General features: G+C 40.4%; 1 protein-coding gene across 1 annotated transcript in view; it reads right to left on the bottom strand.

Annotated features, from left to right (window-relative positions):
• Nucleotides 1–24,707, bottom strand: part of LOC149168123 (uncharacterized) — a 181,082-nt gene that overhangs the window by 83,973 nt on the left and 72,402 nt on the right. Inside the window, exons 2-3 of the mRNA XM_089428128.1 lie at nt 23,898–24,132; nt 23,375–23,544 (exon numbers count right to left, since the gene is read on the bottom strand). Of these exons, the coding sequence (XP_089284254.1) occupies nt 23,375–23,544; nt 23,898–24,132 (405 nt within the window). The remainder of the gene's footprint in view (nt 1–23,374; nt 23,545–23,897; nt 24,133–24,707) is intronic.

The raw sequence follows: 24,707 nt of genomic DNA, 5'->3' as shown, positions 1-24,707 counted from the left end.
ACATATTCCCCTCAAAAAAGCCACAGATCAGATCCATTGCAACATGTCCAAAAAGTATTTCAACCACCCAGTTCTATCCATATTTTAATTTTTAATCTAATGAGAAAACAGAAACTAAGAGAGATTGTCTGGATCCCTATTCTTGAAGAAAATAGCTTAAGAAAAAGAAATAATTCCGGCATCCTGAACTCGATCATTGAAGTATGACACATAGTTGATCTCTCCAGGTTTTTGCAGGTGTCCAACCTTTGAAAGAGCATCTGCCACACCATTTGTTCTCTGTAAATATGTGCACAGTGGATCTCATGCAAGAGAACCATCAGAGATCTGATTCTCTTCATCCAGCCAGAGAGGGATGGTGGTTATCACATTTCGTATCAGAGCAAGGTTGATCATAGCCTTTGGCCATCAGACCTTGTTCAAAAATTTTGTTTCCCTAGGCCAAACTTACAATGTTCTCAGATTTCTCTAAAGTGTTTTCAGGTCTTTGGACAAAAGCCAAGCTTTTGGCCACTAAGAAATTTTGAAATCTCACAAAGGAAAAGTTACTCCACTGCAAAAAAATTGAAGAGAAAAAGGACTAAAAGATAAAAAGCAGCACACTACTTACATATCCACCATCATACCCCACCGTACAAACATCAAAATTTGTTGCATTTTGCACTTCTACTTGTACTGTACTACACGTACATCACCATTCATACCATCACACGTACAGCAACTGAGTGTAACATGACTGGACCAATTAACTTACAGTCTATTGTCCATATGATGCCTGTATTGTTCTCTATTGTCACCATCCAATTCGCATCATCAAATCCCTACCCGTCCGTACCATTCAAATCAATCATACTTTAATTTTGTATAGTGGCACATTTAGTTGTACACAAACACCATGTATGGTATAGATCTGCACTGTTTCTTTCAACAACAAAAAAAATCGTACATCGTACTATAAATTGGCATTTTGTCCATACTGTCACCCATATAGTCCAGTGCATCATCCGTCGTACATAAATCAAATTACTAGCTTCCATTGCATCTACTGACCCATTCAACAACTGCCATCCAGAGTGGATGCCAGCCATCAGCATTAGCCGCACATTCTGAGACAAATTGTTGTACAACCATACAAAATTTGCAATAAAGAGGCAATTACATCCGCCCTATTTTGTTGGCCACACACATCTATACCAACAATTAATTAAACAAAACAAAACAACCGAACAAATTTTAAAGAAAAGGAACCAAAAAGATATAAATTCAAAAACAAAAACCCAAAGAAATTAACAAAAAAAAAACCTGAACCGTTGCATCCATACAACAACCACATTCTTAGGTTTTTTTTCAGCCAGAAAAACACCAAACAGACTTGTATTAAATATAAGACTGTTTACGTATTCCAGTACATTTCAGAATGAAAACATAACCGAAGTTTAATGACATATTCCCCTCAAAAAAGCCACAGATCAGATCCATTGCAACATGTCCAAAAAAGTATTTCAACCACCCAGTTCTATCCATATTTTAATTTTTAATCTAATGGGAGAACAGAAACTAAGAGAGATTGTCTGGATCCCTATTCTTGAAGAAAATAGATTAAGAAAAAGAAATAATTCCAGCATCCTGAACTCGATCATTGAAGTATGACACATAGTTGATCTCTCCAGGTTTTTGCAGGTGTCCAACCTTTGAAAGAGCATCTGCCACACCATTTGTTCTCTGTAAATATGTGCACAGTGAATCTCATGGAAGAGAACCATCAGAGATCTGATTCTCTTCATCCAGCCAGAGAGGGATGGTGGTCCAAAAGATGTTCTCTTCAGCGCTCATTCAATCACTACTTTGGAGTTGCCAAATATCTCAATATGATCTATTTTAATCCATCTTGCACAAAATAGCAAACCCCATAATGCCATAGCTTCAGCTCTTGTATTTGAACCAGCAACACCGGACCAACTGAAATGATAGTACGTACCTGGACATCTAACAATATAACCACCACAACCGCAGGCATTGTGATCAGCTGCTCCATCAAAAAAACCAACAGGAAGCTTTCTCCAAACATCCACCGGTAGGACATTTCTCGGTCTTTGATGTTTTATTTCCGGCCCAATTTCCATATAGTAAGTACTGATTTTCATACACGTACCGATAATATCTGGCTTTTTTGTCTTTGAATATACAAGCATTCCTGCAGCGCCATATTCCCCACATGATGTAAAAAGGGAGAGCCCTGAACTTCTTATATTCCTGCATCCATCCCCTCAATCATAAATCCATCAAAGTATGATCCCAAGATGCCTGAATATAATAATTTTTGTACTCCTGTCCAGACAGCAATAGAGAAAGGACAATATAAATATAAGTGTCCCACATCTTCCAGAGCTTATTGGCATAAAATCATCTACCTGGCCGGTGAAATCCCAGTCGACATAGGTTGTCCCATGTAAGAATGTTATCCCTCCAGACAAGCCATCCGAAACACTTTAGTTTGGTCAGAAAGTTCCAGGCCCATATTTTATAAAACCAGCCATATTCACCATTGCACTGCTGTGGACTAGAAATAAACCTGTAAGGATCCTTTACCTGGATCTGACCCTGGATCATCTTCCCATCCCATGTATACACATCCTCGTTCTCATTTAAAGAAATACCTGCCAAAATAATATTATTTATATAATTGTCCCATATACATGCCAGATCCCCAACTAAGCCCAGATCTTTTGCACGAAGATAATTAGGATTAATGTTAAGAGGATCTACAGACATCTGGATCTGGTTTTAGTATATACCCGAATTTCGAATGTGTTGAATGAGATGGATGGGTAATATGTGGGTACCATTAAAACCCATAATTGGGTCCAGCCCAATCTCCACATTTGAACCCCATACCAATCTGCCACCAGAAATTGCCAATGAGCCATAGTCTAATTCTCATCATGCCACGCCAAATATACGAGGCCGAAGAAGGTGATCTGGCACCACTTTTGATCAAAGCCTCTGGGGATAAACTTTTTACATATTTTTCCCTAATGATATCCTGCCAGGTGCCTGATCCTGCCAAGGCCCTCCGCAAACTTTTAAACCCTAATGCCCAGCCAAATCTTTCAGTATCCAGCATGCCCCAACCCCCCTCCATCGTGGGCTTAGCAATGTCCTCCAACTTAGCAAGATGCAATTTCTTATTCCCATATGAACCAGACCAAAGAAAATTTGCAATGATTGCAATAATCTTTTTGATGATGGACCATGGAAGGATGTATAAATGCATCCAATATACAGCAATGCTTTGAAAGACTGATTGAACTAAAATCAGTCCGCCACCAACCGTTAGCCATTTATGTCTCCATAATTGTAGTCTGCGCTCAAATTTTTCAATCAGCCAAGTCCAGTCATTGATTCCATAGTTATTTGGCTTTAGCCTGAAGCCAGGTACTTGAAACCTTCCCCCAACAGGACCATGTTAACCTTGAAGGCTTCTGCAATCGCAGAAGTGCACTCACTATGCATATAGCTGCATCAATGAGATGGATTTAGATGGATTCATAGAAAGGCCAGAAGCATTGCCAAATGAGTTGATAATCTGTAATAAATGAGACCATTCATCAACCGATGTGTTGCCCAGGATAAGGACATCATCCACGAAAAGTAACTGAAGAATAGTTGTGTTTTTTGTAACTTGGATACTAGAAAATTTACCCATCTGATGGGCCTTTTCAATGCTTCTACATAACCCATCGATGACAAGTAAAAATAACAGCAGACATAAGGAGCATCCCTGCCTTAATCCCCTAGTTGCTCTGAAGAATTTAGTGGACAATCAATTGATCAAAATGGCAAAATTTGTAGAGTTGATACACGCCATGATCCACTCTACATTCTGTACTTGCTTATCCATAGGAGGACACAAATGGCCCACATGTTGAACAGAAGATGTGGTAATTCTGATAGTGAATTATGTTGGGTTACTATATTCACTGGTGTTTGATCGTATATATAGTATCTTAAAAATTTGGAGGATTGTCCCATCCTTTGCTAATGTTTGAAAAACACCGATAAAAAGTAGTCCAGAACAGATATTCCTTGGTCTTACAAGGAACCACCCATTAGCATGTAGCACTGATAGAAGACTGCAAATTGCTTGATCTTAGTCTCTGCCATTGTCTCTGGCACTGTCTCCATGCTTCAGTATTGTATACAATGTCGAAGATTCAAAGTAAGTATGCTTTCGATAGGCTCATAGGTACTACAGAGTGGCAATTGATAAATCATATACCCAATGTAAATCTAAAGGGTTCTTGTTGATGAAAGATGCATGATGCAAAAAACATCTATAATTCAGATTCCTTATTCTAAACCAGTGATGCGGGGGAGCGCCCCCCCCCCCCCTTCGAACCCGCTCCCGAAGCGCGCTCCGGGCGGGAGCGGGTCGGGAGCGCGCTCCCCAAATCGCTCCCGGACGGGAGCGATTTTCGGGAGCGCGCTCCCGTAAAAAAATTTGCGCTCCCTGGTCTGTGAGGGAGCGCTTCAGGGAGCGATCGCTCCCGCGCTCCCGGAGCGCTTTTTAATGCCCGGGAGCGATCGGGGAGCGATCGCTCCCTGATCGCTCCCGGGCATTAAAAAACGCTCCGGGAGAGAATTTTAAAATTCCGGGAGCGGTTCGGCGGAAAAAAATTCCGCGGACCCGAAAAAAACAAAAAAATTAACTAATTTTTTTGGGTTTATAAGCCCAATGGGCCAAAACAAAATCATTTCAATGAGATTGAGCTTGAGTTTGAGAGCAAAGGAGCAAGGAGCAAGAGCTGAGGAGCAAGGAGCTAGAGCTGAGGAGCGAGGAGCAAGTGCCAAGGAGCGAGGAGCAAGCTTGCAGAGGTAAGTAACTTAATCATTTAGTTAGTTTAGTTGGTTAGGTAGTTAGTTTGTTTAGTTTAATTTACCTGTTTGAGTTTAAAGATCATTAATTTAAATTAAATTAATAAATTAAATGAATTAATCCCAATAAACTAAATTAATTTGCAGATTCAAGACTCAAACCCTACAAACATCAAACACGATGGACCTGGGGATTTTTATTGGCATTTTCCTCTTCCTGGTCCCTTTTCTGGTTATTATGGTGGTGGAGAGTAGGAAACAGAGGGGGCCTGAAACTGAAGAGGTGGATGAAGAAGCCGGAGGAAGTCAAATAGGTGAAAACCCCAGTGAGGAGGATGTGGAGGGTGAACATGAGGGTCAAAAACTAAACAAGACCAAACTCCATTGTGGAAATATGTTCACAGGCCTGAAACAGGGAGAGGGGGTGGAACCACTAAATTTCATTGCCCCCATTGCAACAATGATTTCACAGGCTCATACACCCGTTTGAGAAGACACCTTTGCGGGAAAAGGGCATGGGATGGAGAGAAACAAATAGGAATCAGAACTTGCGACGCGGTGTCAACAGCAGATAGAGCCAAATACATAAAGGAAGAGGAGGACGCCCAATACAAAGCAAAAAGATCAAGGGGTTTCTTTGAAAGCTCACAAAGAACTCCTTCAGCATCCTCCCAAGGCAGTGGATATGGACATGGAGGCTCAGGGTCATCATCTTTACGCCGTAGAACCATATCAGATTTCCTTGATGAGGGGTGTAGGAATGATGTGGATTCAAAAATTTACAGGTTCCTCTATGCAAATGGGATACCATTCAATGTTCTACGCTCACCTTATTGGCACGAAATGGTTTCTGCCATAAATGATGCCCCTAAAGGATACAAGAGCCCTGGGTATGACAAGGCAAGAACAGTTGGCCTTGATCATGAAAAAGCAAAAATATCACATTCTTTGAATAAAATGACAAGTTCTTGGACTGACAATGGGGTGTCCATTGTATCTGATGGATGGACAAATGTAAAAGGCAAGCCATTGATAAGTGTTCTCGCTGTGTCCCGAAGTGGTCCCATTTTTCTAGCTGCACATGATTACTCAGACAAGTTCAAGACCGCTATCAACATTGCAGAAGCATTGCTTGAAACAATTGAGCGTATTGGCCCATACAATGTCATCCAAGTCATCACTGATAATGCTCCTAATTGTAAGGCAGCGGGAGCAATTATTGAGGATAGATACCCGAACATATTTTGGTCTGGATGTTTGGTTCACACATTGAACCTTCTGTTGCATGATATTGTCAAAAACAAAAATGAACAATACCAATGGATTGGTGATTTGTACAAGAGAGGAAAAAAAATGATAAAATTTATTACAAATCATAACAATACCCATGGCCTTTTCCGCAGTCACTCGAGATTGGAGTTGCTGAAGATTGCGAGGACTAGATTTGGTAGCTATTACCTCACCTTCAGGCGCCTTTTGAAGGTAAGAGAGGGTTTAGCTAGCATGGTATCAAGTCCAAATTGGCAGGTGTTAAAGGAAAGGGCTACAAATGTAGCTGACATTGCAGGTTTTGAAACGGTGGAGGAGGCCGCTCTTGATGGGCAGTTTTGGACAACTGTGAGACAGGTATTGGATTTCACCAAGCCAATTTATAACATGATTCGGTTTGCAGATACAGACAAACCAGTGATTGGCGAGGTGTATGAGCAAATGGATACCATGTTGGGAGAAATAAAAGACATTGTTAATAACAGAGATCCCGACTTGTACAATCTGATTCACGATTGTGTGTGTGAACGGTGGAAAAGGCTTAACCTTCCACTACATTGCTTGGCGTATATCCTTACGCCAAAATACTACTCAGATTCTTGGTTGGGCAAACCTGCAGCAGGGGGTGGTGTTAGGACCAAACCCCATTTAGATCGAGAGGTAACTAAAGGATATCTGGATGCATTAGAAAAGTTGGTGCCTGACAGGGAGGAATGTGCAGCTGTGCGCCTTGAAATAGGCAGATACTTCACTGGCAGTGGTTTGTATGGTAACTTCCATGCAATGGACGACAAAGATAAATTTGATTCTCTCACATGGTGGGAAACATAGACGGACTTTTGCGAAAATTGGCATTGAAAGTTCTTGCACAGGTTGTAAATTCTTCTTCTGCAGAGAGGTGTTGGAGCACCTACAGTTATATACATAATGTGAAAAGAAACAGGCTCAACGAAAACCGAGCAGAAAGCTTGGTTTATGTGCACTACAATTTGAGGTTGTTGAGCCATTACTGTGATCGGGCTAATGAAGATCCCACATATAAAATTTGGGACAATCACCCTGAGGACGACAATTTGGAGGATGGCATTGTACATATGGAAGAACTAGAAGATGAGCTTGTACGGGATGAAGCTGAAGCAGCTGCAGCAGCCATGCCACCTCCACCTCCACCATCCAGTAGCAGTTCTCGGGGCCCGAGTCTTGTTCCATTGCTGTCGCCACCTCCATCGACACCCTCGCGTGGAGGCTCTAGTTCTGGTCGTCGGTCTGGGCGGGAGACTCCTAGAAGACCGCCAAGACCTACTTATACTCCTGGAGACTCTCGTGGCAAGGGCCACTTGTAGATTTACAGTTTACTTGTCTTTTTTAGTTTCTATTAGACTTGTCACTTTAGTTTTCATAACTGTTCAGTGTTGAGTTTTGAGTCCTTGACTCTTGACTCTTGACTCTTTCATATCATTATGACATTATGATATTTTTTGTAAACATTATATCACTGTGACAATGAAAATTTGAAGTTTGAAGTTGGGCCTTGGCAATTATAACTCATTGGTAATGATTGTGAATTATGAATATGATGCTTTGTGAAAGACTAAAGTTGTTTCATTTCATCTCATTATTCATGTTTCATTTTATAAATTTTTAACATTTCATATCATGTTAACAGTTAGAAGTTAGGACTTAGAAATATCTTCGATATTACTTCTTGTAATGGTTAAACTTGGCTTACAAGTACAACTTGTTACTTTGGTGATCAATGATGATAAATGTTATTGAATTGAATGTTATTTTAATTTATTATTTTACTAAGGTTGATGACGATTATAATTTCTAGATGATTGATGTGATATGGTTCAATGATCAATTTATGTTTTTTTATGTTTTTTATGTCTATTTCATCATTCTACATGTTTTTGTTGACATATATGTATCAAAAATTAAAAAATATAAAAAATATATATATTTTTAAAAAATCGCTCCGGGATTCGCTCCCAAACTGGGAGCTTCTGAAAATGGTCGCTCCCGCTCCCGCTTCCGCTCCCGCTCCCCGCTCCCGCTCCCGCTCCCGCTCCCCGCTCCCGCTCCCCGCTCCCAAGTAACACTGTTCTAAACTCATTGCAGCCTAAACTGCAATAAGGTGGTTGTACACTTGGATCCCTGTACCAATATTATTTGTTGCTTTGAGCCTATTCCAAATGATTTTCCTAATCTCCTAAAAAATAGGGTTTCATACTCTTTTGAAGCATTAGGGATTAACCATCATTTATTTCATTTCCTATCTTCCAGGGATTCTATTTTTGAACCGTCTTTTTTTTATAGTTTTATTTTTTAAATGTAGTTGACTACTAGACTAGTGATTATTCATCAATAAGCTATTTGCATTATTGATGTGTTGAGTTCTTTCATTAGAGAGAATAAACTCTCTCCTAGTCCACCCCCCTCCTCATGCATCATGCACCTCAACTAAAAAAAACCTCAAATCTATTCAAGAGCACTTGAGGCATATCAATCAGGTGCCCCTCTTCAAATAATTATTTCATCAGTTTAGAAGAGTTAAGTGAGAGTCTTGACTTCTTCATTATCTATTTTTCACTTCCCTCCGCCACTTGGACGTTTGAGATGAGAACATGGTGGGTGTGAGTGTGAGTCGACTTGAGAGAACTCAAGAGAGTGAAGCACCTACCCCCCTAGGCAAGGTTACTGAGAACATCCTCCCAAGTGTTGCTCCAACCCAGAACTACACTCTAAGTAGGAGTATCCATTGTGCACCCTCTGAACACACATCGAGCCCTTTTGGCACACTCCCTACTATTGTTGGACGTAATAGTCCCAAACCCCAAAACTACACTCCCTAGGCACTCCCTCCCACACTCCCCTTGCACTCCCTCGAAAAAGAAGAAAAAGGCATGTTACCCGATGGGTAACACCAAAGGAGAAAAATCATCTCTTACATTTCACAGCCATCCGGTCAGCCAGACAGCCACCATTAGATGATGATATGCTATGTGCCTCCTCCACTGGCATCAAACATGTGCTTCTCACCCATCTGACATTAGCACTTGGATGAAGGAGGGCTGCCATTCAAAAGGTACTTTGATCATATTACAATTGGGTGCTTATAATTGTTTGTTTTGGGGCGTTTAGTATGAATTATGGAGTGATTTGGAAGATTGACCAACCTTGACCGTATTCTTGTTCTCTCACCCTACCAGGGGGGTAATCTTTGGCCCTAGTCCACTGGGACCTCCCTTAAGACCCTTTGGATTATAGGAGGGGCACGACCTGGAAAGCCATGATTGAGATAGTGTGTTCCAGCTTCCTTATATCATAATTAAACACCTTCCATCCTACACTACAAGCCCCGTGTCTCAACTCCATTTTTTGGCTACAACTTGTCATTGGTTCTTGGGGACTTGGCAATCACATGTTCACATCAAAGTTACATTTATTGTTATCGGCAATTTATCATTGGGGGTCCAAAATTTAAATTATCAGCAATCTTGGGGAAAATATTGGAAATTATCAATTAACTTTACAAAAATACAAAAATAATCATTTTTCATTTTTTTATTCTTGTAAAGCAACATTAACATCAAACAAACACGTTATCACACAAATATGAAAATAAAACTACAATATGAAATGTATAAGATGTCAAGTGGTACATCAATCATTAATAGTAGATACTGAAATATGATATTTGTCCTCAGTCATAAGTTCTGACAAGATAATAATTAATACAAAATCACATTAAAACAAAAATAAATGTATCTTATGAGATGATCATCATGAGGTATCTAAATACTATAATGATAATCCAATAATAATAATGCACTAAGAAGGTGTGGCCAAGGACTAAGTTTTCCTCACCCTTGAGAAGCTTGTGGTTCCCATGCAATTCCTTAGTTCCTCCTTCTAATCTCTCTTTCTAGCAGTATCAAGAATTGAGTTCTTTGCAATAAGGACAATGTTTGGGGTAGCTATAGGGAAAATATCCACTTCATGCCCTGGGATTTTGGCAAGGTGGTATTTCAAGCAGGTGATTCTGCCAAACATTTCCATTCCACATAGCTTGCAACTCAGCTTTGTTCTATTATCACCCTCACAAGGCTCACCATACTCCCACATTTGATCCAACGACATTGCCATTTTGTAGAGCTTTCATTAATTTTTTATGTTTTGGACCTACGACACAAAACAAATGTGGAAATTCAAAAAAGGGTAAGAAGAGGAAGACTCTAAATTTATAGTATATACTAATCTTGGAAAACAAAGAAAAGGAAGGCAATTTTTTTTACATACCTGGAAATATGGATATGGTATACTAGAGTAAATCTCCACTCCAAAAATGCTCAATTGATGGCAAAGAAAACTATGGATTTTCCCTTGTTTGCTTGATGAAAAATGGTCACAAGACTCACACAACCCTTAAAGCTCAATCTTAGCACAAGAAAAAACGAAAATGACCCTAAAAAACCCAAACCAGAACTTTATATTGCCTTTCTAGCAGCAGGGTGATAATTTCCTTTTGACTCTTGATAATTTCGAAATTATCGCAATAATCTCAACTGGGAAAATTATCATGATAATTTCAGGCAATAATATCAACAAGTGTGATTTTGGCGATAATATCGTGATAATTCCCATATTATAGCAATATGTGCAACACTGGTTCACATACCTTAAGTAAGAACCAAAAACTTGCCATAGAAGGTTGATGCAATTAAAAGAAAAGGAAAATGCATATCACGACCACAACAAAGCAAAGAAAGAAAAGTCAAAATGCAAAAGATCGTCAGGACATAAGAATTAGCACATGGGAAAAACCCTAGCATGAGCTCTACCTACCTCATATGGCCATCACTCGGTTCCTAAGCACATTATGCTCCATTACATCAAACAAGGAACCCTTGCATGTCCCAACCTTAATGAGCGATAAATTTACACATCTCAAAGGGGTAATAAAACTGCTACATCATACAAAGCAAGCTCTAACCCTTGAGCCAAAAGCGGCAATACAAGGAACAATCAAGAAGTAAAAGGCGCACAAGAGGGGTGGAAAAACCAAGGCCAAGCAACTAACTCATGCATCAACAAACGCTCCCTCCTCACATATGTACACTCAAGATGTGGACACCCCCATCAGTGGGTCCTTTGACCATGGCACTTGGCCATGTAGTCTTCTCCCCTACAATACCACATTATTATTATTCACTAACACCTATCAATTGAAGGGTGGACCAGGGAACAATTACGACATTATAGGGTTCAGAAGGAAACCATAGAAAAAGACAAGGGAGGAGAGAGAGAGACATCTTGAGTGTTCCCGTAGAGACTATTCCTGGGTGATGTTAGCTTTGCTCTTGTGTGATGCTAGGTTTTGTGCTATGGATGTAAATCCTAAATAAGAACATGATGATGGCCACTTATTGCTCTCATTGTAGCGCTAGGGTTTCCACCCTAGTAGAAGACATGGAACGCAGAGTTAACACCAACCATTTTTTTGGAGACTTGTTCTTGTGAGCCTAGGGCAAGATCACGAAGAGACTAGTTTGATAGGTCTTGACCTTGGTGTGATGTCTTTCCTAGAAGAAGACTCGATCATTGTTATCCTCGATGGTCCGCGAAGGTCTTGGTGCTTATGTTAATACAAGAGTTCAAGACCTAGGGTTTGAAGGCTCAAATACTAGAATGGACATATAGATTTGGAGGCTAGTGCTAGAGTTTTCTTGCCATGTAATTGTATGATGCAACATGGCTAGGGTTTGCAAACCCTACAAAAGGTAGTACTACTAATGTGGATAGCTTGTATGATACAAGCTTGTTGTATGTAAGAGGATCTTTGGTGGAGTGACAAACTTTGGTAAGAAGTGAATCCTAATTAGGAGTTGGTCACTAGGGTTTCTAATGGTTTCCTTAGCTAGGGTTTAGGGAGCTTGAGTTGTACCAACATTGTGATCTTGTGGTATGTACTTGTACTTTATCTTTTATATATATACATATACTATATATTTTCCTTGAAGAAATTATCATTATATTCCACATGAGGAATATACATGTTTCGGTCCTCGCAACAAGGCTCAAATCCATTATAAGGATATACTCATTATGAGGTCAACATGTCACATGTGGGAATCAAACCAAGGTGGAGAGGATAACAACATTTCTCCCAACCACCCAAGATACATCCAATTGACATCTCTCTCTCTCTATATATATATATATATAAAGTTTCCAACAGTGCAAATATTGTGTACTTGTAGAATTCATTTTCAACTTATGTTATCTTCTTATTTGAGTAGATTCAATCCCTTCTTGCTCATATTGATTTGACATTATATAGAACTGAATTTGTCAAGCAATTTAACGCATATCCAGAGGATAAAGGAACGGATTTGTTGTCGTTATAATCTGCTGTAACAAGTCATTTGAGATCAGCTATATGCTTTGAAAAGTATGCCCTAAGAGTTGTAGAATTTGGTATTGAAATACACTCACATGGTATTTATTCACTTGGGCTACTGGATGACATTGGATTGAAGGAATTGAAATATTACTGCAACAATTTAATATTTCAAATTGTTGATTTTCCACGATCTTGGATCTAGGATAGAATCTTAAAATCTCTGAAGCTACGAAACCAAGAATCTCAACAATACTATTTTGCACAACGGAATATAAACAACACAAAATATAAATCACACATGCACAGAATATAGACGACTTTTTACATTTTTCAACCCAACTTGTTACTAACATGACTAATTGTGCAACATATAATACAACAGTCTAGGGCTCCCGTACCAGGGATAAGGCCCTCATACATCCACTGATACAAGATACAAAACTGGGGCTTGGAGTCAGTACATCGACGACCAATTAGCCCTCAACAAGATACTCTAACCATCTGGCTGATGAAGTCGACTCTCTCAGCTCCCCTCGGTCACACCCTGTACCTATCTGGTTCTTTGACTCCCGATCTGCAGCTCCTGCCTCTAACAATGCTCCAAGTCCATCTAGCCACTGAACCTCAGCTGTCAATTTGCTATCTAGTTGTGCCTTAGTCCATCAAGGCCACAACACATCGAGACTCCTGTTGAGTAACTCCGTTTGTGAACAACTCTAAATCTGCCCACTTCTGCTCCCCAACTACTTAGGGACTTCAACCCACTATGGTCTTCCTGCGCTACTCCAATGAAGACCAACATAGAGCACAGAGGGCTACCACCTATCACTGCAAGATGTCCATCTCCCACAATGAACACAGGCTAGGAGGATCGCCCATCATTTGTTGTAGAAGTCCTTCTCCACACACAAGTCTCGGGCTCCACAACTGCTCCTCTAGTTCGCCAACCCTTGAGCTCAACAACTGTCTCTCTAGAAACTACCTTTGTCCATCAAGGTGTTGCTCACCGGGATCCAACTTGGACACTATCACGTTGTCCTCCAACAGACCATAAATGCCCAATCCATGTTCACACTAGGTACACTCTCACACTGCCCTCCAAAAGTCCACGAGTGACCAAGTGCACGTTGTAGCATCTGCACCTCGTTAGGGCATCCTCACATCTAAGAGAACCTTACACACGGTTTCCAACAAACTTCTCATCAAATGCACTTTGCTTCTGCAATAGACGGGCTATTGCACAAATCTAGGCAAAGTCAAGTCTCCTCACTTCCCTTCGCTGCTCCTAATGGCAAGTCTGCCCCTGATCTTTAGGCTTTGCAGCCCTCTCATCAAGTTGTTATAGACTCGTCCTAGCACTGCCAAGCTACAGGTGCCTACGGCTCTATTGGAGGTCTGTCCACACCTTACACATCATGAAAACTACCCAGAATTTATTCAATATGTACATGGAGAACTCAACTCCTCTAAAAATTATTTTACCCTCAAATCCATGCAAAAATCAAACCTCAAGTCTTGGCCTAGTTAGGGTATACAAGGTCTGCATTAACTCAAATTTTCTCCACCCAAGAGACCTCCTTTCCTTGTGTTCTCGCTGGAGATGCCTGCAACCTTGTTTAGGGGTTCTAGTAACCTACTTGGCCTCCCTAAACAAGCCTTCTATCCACCTGCACTTGCAACACAACACTTCGGCCTGCAATAGAGAAAATACCCACAGATTTTATGCCTAAGACACCTTTCACCTACTTGGCCTAGTCTCAATTAGACCCTCTCTTCCTCATTGGTTGCATCTGCCCAAAACTATCCCAACAATCACAATAATGACCTCATTCTCCTCTTCGTTAGTTCTCCTAGGGTTGCGGCTCCCTGAGGTATACTTCGACCTCCTTCCTCCTTAAATGAGCTCCTTTCTATGCTCCTTAAGGTGTCACTATAACCTCCACAACACCTCTTATTTATACACCAACAAGAGGGCTTCTCCAACGTTATCTAAGGGCTTGAACAACTATCACAAGTCATTTTTACACCAAGCCGACCTTGACACTTCATGTGCAAACCCATTAAATAACTTCAAAAAATCACAACTCCATTTCTACGACTCGGAATTGGATGATTCTTGATGTGTTAGAATCGTCTCGCCGAGAACTATCATCCTCATCCCTCACATGTCGAAATGTGCTCATGGTTTTGGCCCAAATTCCGATGGGTGCAAAACCCCATTCTTGAGTTCCAAGCCCACAAGCCTACTTGTGGTGCTTTGCCCTCCAATCCCCAAACAATAGGGCTTGGAGTACCTCCCAAGCTACACAAAAAAATCAACAATCCCTCTTAGTGAGGGAGGTACTTCCAAGACTAGGAAGTAACCATCATCATCTCCGCAACACTAGCCCATCTGGCATCCATCACTACAGCATACCCTGAAGAATGAATCTGACAATCTCAGTAGTCTATCTGCCTCGTCACATCTTAACCTAAAGATCCCAAACCTCCATAGGGTTGCTCCCTCTAAGGCTAGACTCCCTCTGAGCCTACACGATCTCCACTGGCTCAGTCCTACAAGCACTCATCCTCCTGGATCAAATACCACACGTGCAAATCCCACCAATCTCGGATATGCAACATCACAATTTGATGAAGACTCTAGCCTACCAACCTGTAGTCCATCACATGAAGCTATCTCGATCAACCTGATCTCGTCCATGCCAAAGAAACCCTCGATCTATCCAAACCATCCATGACAAGACATAGGAAGTCCACGATCTACAAACCGCCACACAACATACTGAAGTGCACCAGGTTCACCATCGATCCACCAGAACTCCAAGCCTATCTCAATGTAGTCCATCGACACCACATCTCCATGTCTTCAGCAAAACCCTCTGCTCCATGATCTAGACACCTACAACTCCCTCTAAGCTGCTTCGTTGTGCACACTCTGATTCACAAGTCCTCAAAGTAGCTCAAATACGCTCTGATACCATGTTGACTTTCCACGATCTTCGGTGTAGGATAGAATCTTAAGATCTCTGATGCTACCAAACCAAGAATCTCAACGATACTACTTTGCACAGCAAAATATAAACAGCAGTAAATCACACATGCATAGAATATAGAAAAACTTTTTACATTTTTCAACCCAACTTCGTTATATTAAACAACATATAATAAACAATCTAGGGCTCCCATACCAGGGATAATGGCCCTCATACATCCACTGATACAAGATAAAAATTGGGGCTTGGTGTCAATACATCGACGACAAATCTGCCCTGAACAAGATACTCTAACCATTTGGTTGATGAAGTCAACACTCTCACAGCTCGCCTCGGTCGTACCTTGTACCTGCCTGGTTCTTCGACTCCTGATCTGCAGCTCCTGCCTCTATCAATGCTCCAAGTCCATTTGGCCACTGAACCTCGACTATCAATCTACTCTCTAATTGTGCCTTAGTCCATCAAGGCCACAACACATCGAGACTCCTGTCGAGTTGTTCACAACTCCGTTTGTGAACAACTCTCAATCTGCCCACTTTTTCTCCTAAGCTACTCAAGGACTTCAGCCCACTATGGTCTTCCTGCATTGCTCCAATGAAGACCAACATAGGGCACGGAGGGTTGCCACCTATCACTGCAAGATGTCCATCTCCCACAATGAACACGAGCTAGGAGGACTGCCCATCACCTGATGTAGAAGTCCATCTCCACATACAAGTTTCAGGCTCAAAAACTGCTCCTCTGGTTCGTCAACCCTTGAGCTCAACAACTGCCTCTCTCGCAACTACCTTTGTCCATCAATGTGTTGCTCACCGGGCTCCAACTTGGACACTATCACGTTGTTCTCCAACAAACCATAAATGCCCAATCCACGTTCACACTAGGTCCACTCTCACGCTGCCCTCCAACAGTCCACGAGGGACCAAGTTCACATTGTAGCATTTGCACCTAGTTAGGGCATCCTCACACCTAGGAGACCCTTCAACACGGCTACCAACAGACTTCTCATCAACTGCGCTTTGCTTATGCAATAGAGAAGCTATTAAACAAATCTAGGCTCTGTTATAACATCTGCTCACTGATTAGGACATCTGACAGTCCATCTCAACCCTAACTCTTGGCTGCTACAGTCCTCCAAATCTAGTCCTCTCCTAGGACACCTGTCAAACCAACATCCAAGAGGCTATCTAAGACTCCTAGGGTTGTTGTCCTCTTGCCTAGGGATTTGTTCTTCCTACTGTAGTAACTGCCAACTAAGAAACCCTTGCTTCTCGCTGCCACAATCATCCAACAAGTGTCCAACCTAAACACTACATCCCTAGCATCAAACTCATCATTAATACATACCTCTAGGGATGGTGTGATTCTGTTGTAGGTTGTTGCTTCTAGTTAGGGTTAACTACAGATCATGTCAACCTTGTTCCATGCTCCAGCAAGCCTTCCTACAGCTGCGACATCCCTCCAATAGACTTCACTTCCCTTCGTTGTTCCTAATGGAAAGTCTGCACTTGATCTCTAGGCTTTCCAGCCCTCTCCTCAAGATGCTACAGACTCGACCTAGGACTGCCAAGCTACAGGTGCCTGCGGCTCTATTGAAGGTCTCTCCACACCTTACACACCATGAAAACTACCCAGAATTCGTTCAATATGTACATGGAGAACTCGACTCCTCTAACAATGATTCTGCCCTCAAATCCATGCACAAATCAAACCTCAAGTCTCGGCCTAGTTAGGGCATACAAGGTCTGCATTAACTCAAATTTTCTCCACCCTACAGGTCTCCTTTCCTTGTGTTCTTGTTGGAGATGCCTACGGCCTTGTTTAGGGAGCCTAGTAGCCTACTCGGCCTCCCTAAACAGGCCTTCTATCCACCTGCACTTGCAATGCAGCACTACGGCCTGCAACAAAGAAAATACCCACAGATTTTATGCCCAAGACACCTTTCACCTACTCGGCCTAGTCTCAATTAGACCCTCTCTTCCTCGTTGGTTGCATCTGCCCAAAACCATCCCAGCAGTCACAAGAATGACCTCATTCTCCTCTTCGCTGGTTCTCCTAGGGTTGTGGCTCCCTGAGGTATACTTCAGCCTCCTTCCTCCTTAAACGAGCTCCTTTCTATGCTCCTTAAGGTGTCTCTGTAACCTCCACAACACCTCTTATTTATACACCAACAAGAGGGCTTCCCCAACGTTATCTAAGGGCTTGAACAGTTGTCACAAGTCATTTTACACCAAGACGACCTTGACACTTCATGTGCAAACACATTAAATAACTTCAAAAATTCATAACTCCATTTCTACAACTCGGAATCGGATGATTCTCGTTGCATTAAAATCGTCTCGCCAAGAGCTATCATCCTCATCCATCACATGTCGAAATGTGCTCATGGTTTTGGCCCAAATCCTGATGGGTGCAAAAGCTCATGCATGGGTTCCAAGCCCACAAGCCTACTTGTGGTGCTTTGCCCTCCAATCCCCGAACCCTAGGGATTGGAGTACCTCCCAAGCTATACCAAAAACTCAACACAAATCAGACCTAAGGTTGAAATTTCATAGGGAATAGATTTGTGAAACCTCAAGTAAATGAGGTGAAATTTCGGAATTTGCATCAAAAGTCAGATTTCTAAAACTTCAATACCTCTAACTTCACCCCTTGGAACTGTAGGTTGCAAATAATGATGGAAGTTGATCTCTAAAATATGATCCAAGGCAAAGAGGCCACTCCTACTAATCCTCAATGGTTGGCTCGGCATAAGAACAAGGTTGCTAAGGCAAAGAGGATTGTTTTGATTCGGTGGAGGACCACCTTACTCTAACATCAAAAGGAAATCGACAAAGGAGATGTTTGATGCATTTATAACTCTCTTTATTAGCATCAATATTTTCAGTAAAATGCTATTGAAGAACAAGCCTCCCAAACATACGAGTGATACCAACACCCTAGCAAATTACCTCGTTATGATATCGAGCTCAAAGATCGTCTCGTTCCTATTGGTATGAAGATCAAAGATCAGAAACTAGTGCCTACTGCACTGAATGGCTTCTCTCATCTTTGGGAGTCTTTTGTTTGCGGTTTTGTGCTCAAGAAAACCTCCCAACTTATAAGAAACTTGGAGACATATTAGTCCAAGAGGAAACAAAGTGGAGAACGATTTCATTCCTGAAGAGATGAGACCCAATTCTTTGAGCTCATTAAGAAGGTGAAGAAAAGCAGGTGGGGGGAGGAAGGGAAAAAGGGACCCACAAAGGGTAAGGAAAAAGACATCTTCTCCCAACTTTGGTGCTAGGGCCAAAGTTAAGCAACTTGTTACAATGTAACAAGAAAGGGAAATTCACTACTAAATCTTCAAAGAAAAGAAAAGGAAAGGGTAACCAATTTGTAGGGAGCACAGATGATTCAGCTGGAGTAGATGAGTTTCGACTTGGCATCCAACTGCTTGAAAACACTTGTTTTATGGTTTAATTCCATTCTACCAATAACACTTTTGAGGTTGATTCCCATGTGGATAGTGGAGAAACTCGACATATGACATGTAACAATAAAGTTTTCAGCAAGTTTCAAGAAAGATAGTTGCACACAGAATTGAAGGTGGTTGATGATGCTACCTATCCAACAAGCAGCATCGACACCATATCCTTCAAGATGCCTTCAACGATCTTGAATTGCATAATGTTCTTTTTGTGCCTGGTTTAACAAAGAATCTCATATGCATGACATCTATTACAAACCAAGTTGAGTTTGATGATCAGCAATGTGCATCATAAGGGATTTCAGTGAAGAACTTTTGTTTTGGCTCAAAGGAGTTGGTGTATATTTTAGAGGCTTCTCAATAACACTACAAAGCATGAGACTTTGGTGTATATTAGTGGCAAGTTGTGCAAGCTGTGGCACAAACATTTTAGTTTCTTGCACTATGGAGCTTTTCCTATCTTAAAAAGATATCGTACAGGGATCACTGGACTTGAAGATGGAGTAGATCAGTGTGTGCAAAGGATGTGCAATTGGTAAGGACTCCAAGACTATTTTTCCTTCTAGCGAATGTAACAAACATAAATATACGTTAAATAATAATTAGTAATTGAAGAGACATGTCCTTTGGGACATGACTATTTGTGAAGGGGCACATTGCCTAATATATAAAGTAGGGCCCTCATTGTAAAATTCAATCAATTCAGTTATTCTATCATCTTATCAATATATACTATTTACAATAGATTTGTGTATTTTACATTTATGTGTAAACAAAACATGGTTTGTTTACTACAATGGTATGAGAGCTGTTAGACCCTCTGGTCATTCAACCGCTGCACCAGAGCCACGTGAGGGCACCATTAAGCTTAGCTCCTGAAATCATGGACACATATTTCAATGAATTAAGTGAATCTCATAACTCTAAATTTGAGTTGTTAAGTGAAATTCAAGAATCATTACAACAATTTTTAAACACCAGATTTAGTACCTACAACAGACGTGACATTAATGTCAAAGAGGATGTGTTTGAGGCAAGTGACTTGGTAGAGAAGTACATGACAACAAAGGATGATGAAATTCGTGAAACCAATGTACCAGAATGATTTCAATTGTCTGAAGAGGTTTGAGCCAAGTGTCTTGGTAAAGAAGTACATGACAACAAAGGATGATCAAATTCGTGAAACGAATGTACTGGAACAATTTCAATTGTCTGAAGAGATATCAGGTCCAGTTCCACACAAAGAGAATACAGTACCTGAGGCAAAATTTATATATGAACAAACATTTGGCTCATTAGTTGTACCAATGAGGATGGAGTTTCAACAAAGGGAAACTAGACAAGGAAGAAGTTGTGAAGGAAATTTAGAATGTGTTGCAGATATTTCGTGATCATAAATTAGAAGTTCCATTTATTGTTATCTATCGGAAAGATAAGTGCCTTAATTTGCTTCAAGATGAAGAAAAAAATTCAAAAAACAATGCAGACAATGATAAAAAACTTAAATTGAAATTGTACAAGGCATTGTGGGCAATACAACTGTGGGGTAGGAAGTGGATTTTGCTTTAAAGGAGAAAGAATGCTCTTAAAGCATCTTATGAGAAGTGCGCTGCAGAAGAAGCACAGAGAGATGAAAATAAATTGAATATACTAGAATTAGTTTTACAGTCCCTTGTTAATGCAGAGTCTGAACATACTGTCGATGACATTGATGCGAAATTTAACTTGCATTTACCACCTGATGAAATTGAGGTAGAAGAAGGTCAATTTAAAAGACCAAAACACAAATCTTTATACAGCATCTGTCACGAATCTGGATTAGGAGGACTGTCACAGAAGTTTAGTCACAATGGTGTTCAAAAAACCATCTAAACAATGAAGTATATCTTCATAGGAAGACCCCAAAGAACAAAATGCTTTTTGTACAACGTGTATGTCAAATGAGGCTAGATCCTGACCAATAAATAGGTTTAGGCCCTAGGATTTACCCCTAGGACCTCAAAGGGTGGTAGTGGGACCACAATAACGACTAAAGTTGTTTACCATAAATGTAGCAGTGATCAAGCAGTCCCTATGTTTGAATAAACCCCTCAAGTGAGTTTAGATTAAACATTCTCACATCCCCCTTCAAACACAACTTGGATGATCTGTGAAGGTGGCATTATCTCAGCAATATTGATCATTCATTAATTCTAGTAATATCCAATTCAAGGTTGTGGCAATTGACTAAATATATGTTTACTGTAATGTCCCCATTTACTTGAGCATGGGGGCATCATTTCCACTTGCCTAACTGTCTCCTTTAGGCTAGCAAGGAGGGGAAATTTTCTAAGGGGACGAAGGAGTTTTGCCCAACTTCACTTAGATAATTATTATTATTAAATAAGAAGGGGCAAAAGTCACTTGAAGAAAAATAAGTGACTTCATCAATAAAAGAATAACAAGGATGCTTCTAGAAGATTGGAGAAGGTCCGGAAAAATATTTTAAAAGGAGAAAGGTGGTCATACTCTCATCATTTTGATTTGTGATTACTTCTTAATGACTGATTGGGGCTCAAGCAACTCTAGCACGAGGGTTTCAGGCGAAGCTCTCTAACTGGTTTCAATGGACTATGAGTACGACCCTAGCTGGTTCTCAGTTGATTTCGGTGGACTTCGAATGCCACCCTAGTTGGCTTGTGGGGAAATCATACAGATGTTTCCCATTGTGTGAATTGCAGATGATATTGGAGCAGATCAAGTTGCTATTCTTGGGAGGCCGAGTTAATTTTGCAGGTGATCTATTGGGCTGAATTGTCTCACTCAAGGAGGTTGAATTCATTCAGACAAAGGGGCTGAATTATCTCCAACCAAAGGGTCGAATCACACTTCTCTTTGGGGCCGAATTTATTTATGGTAGGCTTCTCTTTGGGGCATTGCAAGGAAATTGTTCAAAGAGGCCAAGTTCATCATTTCTCTAAGAGGCTGAATTACTTGGTATTTCTGGGGCCGAATTGCACTAATCTGAGACACCGAGTTGCTTGTATTTCTTGAGGGCTGAATCATCCTAAAGGAGGCTGAGTTCTTATTCTAGCAGGCCAAATTTATTGAGAAATCAATTGCTAGGGAGGTCGAGATTCATCTACACTTGGAGGTCGTGTTCTATTTCCTTGGAGAACAAGTACATACTTTTCTAGAGGGCCGAGAGCACCTTACCTGAGGCCAGGTTCTTCTTGCTTGGAGGATGAAATTGCTTGCCACTCCCATATTTATTTGAGGTCAAATTTGTCTATTGGAGGGCCAAGTTTATCTAGGACTCAGATCATCTTCTTGAAGGGCCAAGTTCACTTAGAAGACGAGTTTATTCTTAGAAGGGGCGAGTTATTCAGGGGATCCGAGCTTATCATATTTTGGAGGCTGAATCATTGAGCAAGGAGGGTGAAATTTCTGAAGTTCCAGTGCATTTATTGGGCCAAAATCATCTTTCCTTACAAGCCAACTTGATCCATTATTGCCAGAATTATAATCAGGTTCAGCAGATTGATTTGTGCATTGTAAACCTTCAAAACAAGTTAATAAAAATCTTTGTTTTCCTCTCATATTTCTCTGTTGCAAATGTTTACTACTTTGTCCACGAAGTGCTTGAAGAAATGAAAGTGCTCTAAGTGTTTGAGGAAATACATCAAAGAAAATTTTTAATATTTGTGGATTGTATTAGCATGCTCTAGCTTTGGTACATTACATTCACATAGCAACTGCATATGTTTAAGATTATATTAATTTCAATAGCTTTAATGTTTAAAGCTTCCATCCCCACTCCCTGATCCCACTGCTCCCTGATACCCCCCCGTGCCCCCCACAATATCCCAAATCCAAAACCATGGGGCAAGCATAGTCAATTTTATACAAGGAGTATATACCAAATAGTGCTAAGGGTATGTCTATACATACGTACCGAATAGTGCTAAGGGTGTGTCTATACATTGTCCAACTTAATTGTATTTTCACTGTAATTATCCCACTTTATCAAATCATCACTGCCAAAAAGGAAAAGGGTTTGGATTGATTCTTCTGTAGTACAACCTGACTTGCTAAATGTCCAATCAGTGTAATGATCAATAATAGATATATTTTTCTTGTTAACAGATCAACATAAGCACTAAAACCAGGCAGAAATTAAATATGATTTAGTTGTATGAGAAGTAATCAGTAAATTATTTACACAAATTCCTCATCTCGAAGTGTACAATTTTAAAGATTAGATAGTCTAGCAAATAACAGCCCTAAGACCATAACATTTTCCTTCCTTGTAAATACAATGAGAACCCTTCCTCTTCTGAAGAACCAAAAATTAAAAGAGCCAGTTAGAGCATAAGAGCTCACTTTTCAAGCCCTCCAAGGTACTTATCGTAGATGAGGAAAGGAAGCCGACCTCGATTTGAAGCTGTAAGCACGTCAAAAAGATTGCAAGCAGTGATCATGTCTGCAATAGTTGGAATCGCAGGAGCTACTCGTGCAAAAGCCTCTGGCCCAACAGAGGTTTCTGTATCAACCTGTCATAGACTATTTAAGAAAACAAAATACATATACTTCCATAGCAAATTATCAGTTTACATGCATAGATGATAGTCTACTGAAGCAAAATAGCAATATCTTGCAGCAATCTAGGAGCAGTATCAATTCTCTAGCAGAAAATAAAGCTCCCAGTCGCAGAAAGGGTTGTTTTTTTATATTTGATTATACCCTTACACACATTTGGTGAAACACAATGTTCCAAGTTTTGCTGTGTTCTTTAAGCAGGACTAGTACACATACACAGCAATCTGTTTTGGTACTAATAAACATTGCTAATCATATTCTTCCAATAGTTCCTAATTTACAAAGAGAAATCTGAAACTGGACTCACCTTAAGCAGGGGTTTACTTGCAGCAGCAGGAGCTTCCCAGGCAAGCATCATATCAAAAGTCAGGCGGCGAAAATTTTTATCACTCAAGTGATCAGTGAGTTGAGTTGCCACCGCAAGTGCTTTGAAACAGCAATACTCCAGAAAATTCCGAGCATAACGTGAAGGATGTTTTATGGAATCAGAGGCCTCGGTTTCAAAATGTTGCTGCATATCCTCAGTTGAAAGAAGAAGAGTCCTAAAGACAATGAAAAAACAAATCGTAGCAAGTTTATGTTTTAAATTAAGATGGTGTAGTGCCGAAATCCACAAGAGCTTCATTAATGATTAATAACCAATAACTAAAAAAAATTGTGAGAGGTGTAAACTTTAAGTATATATCACGTAGCTAACATGTTCAAAAACTTCAGTAAGTTTGCCAGATTAAACAACAACAACAAAAAAAATTGCAATGAAATGCAAAAATATGTGGACTATATAAGAATAAATTCCCAACAAAATCATCATGCAACAAAATGACAAAAGTGTAATTTGAGAATAAATAAATTTAACACACACATATATTTACATCGGGCCACCCATCAATCAACCATCAACAGGACCAGCATGGAATTTTCCTAGAAAGCCTTCAGGGCTTAAACAGTCAACACAGCACAACCCCATGGACCTGTCATGTTCTGAGGAACTGCAAGGCATAAAAATCATCCCAGGACACACAAACAACCTTAGAAATACAAGTCTGCCTAAAATGTATTAAATATTATATCATGTCAATTATTTGGTGCAAGGACATAGCACTGTCATTATTCATAT

The sequence above is a fragment of the Pinus tabuliformis genome, chromosome 4_2, assembly GCF_031772625.1.
Source record: "Pinus tabuliformis cultivar Carrire ecotype Pingquan chromosome 4_2, CPIR1, whole genome shotgun sequence".
NCBI lineage: Eukaryota > Viridiplantae > Streptophyta > Pinopsida > Pinales > Pinaceae > Pinus > Pinus tabuliformis.
The sequence above is the reverse complement of the archived record's forward strand: the minus strand, read 5'-3'. Positions and strand labels throughout refer to the sequence as shown.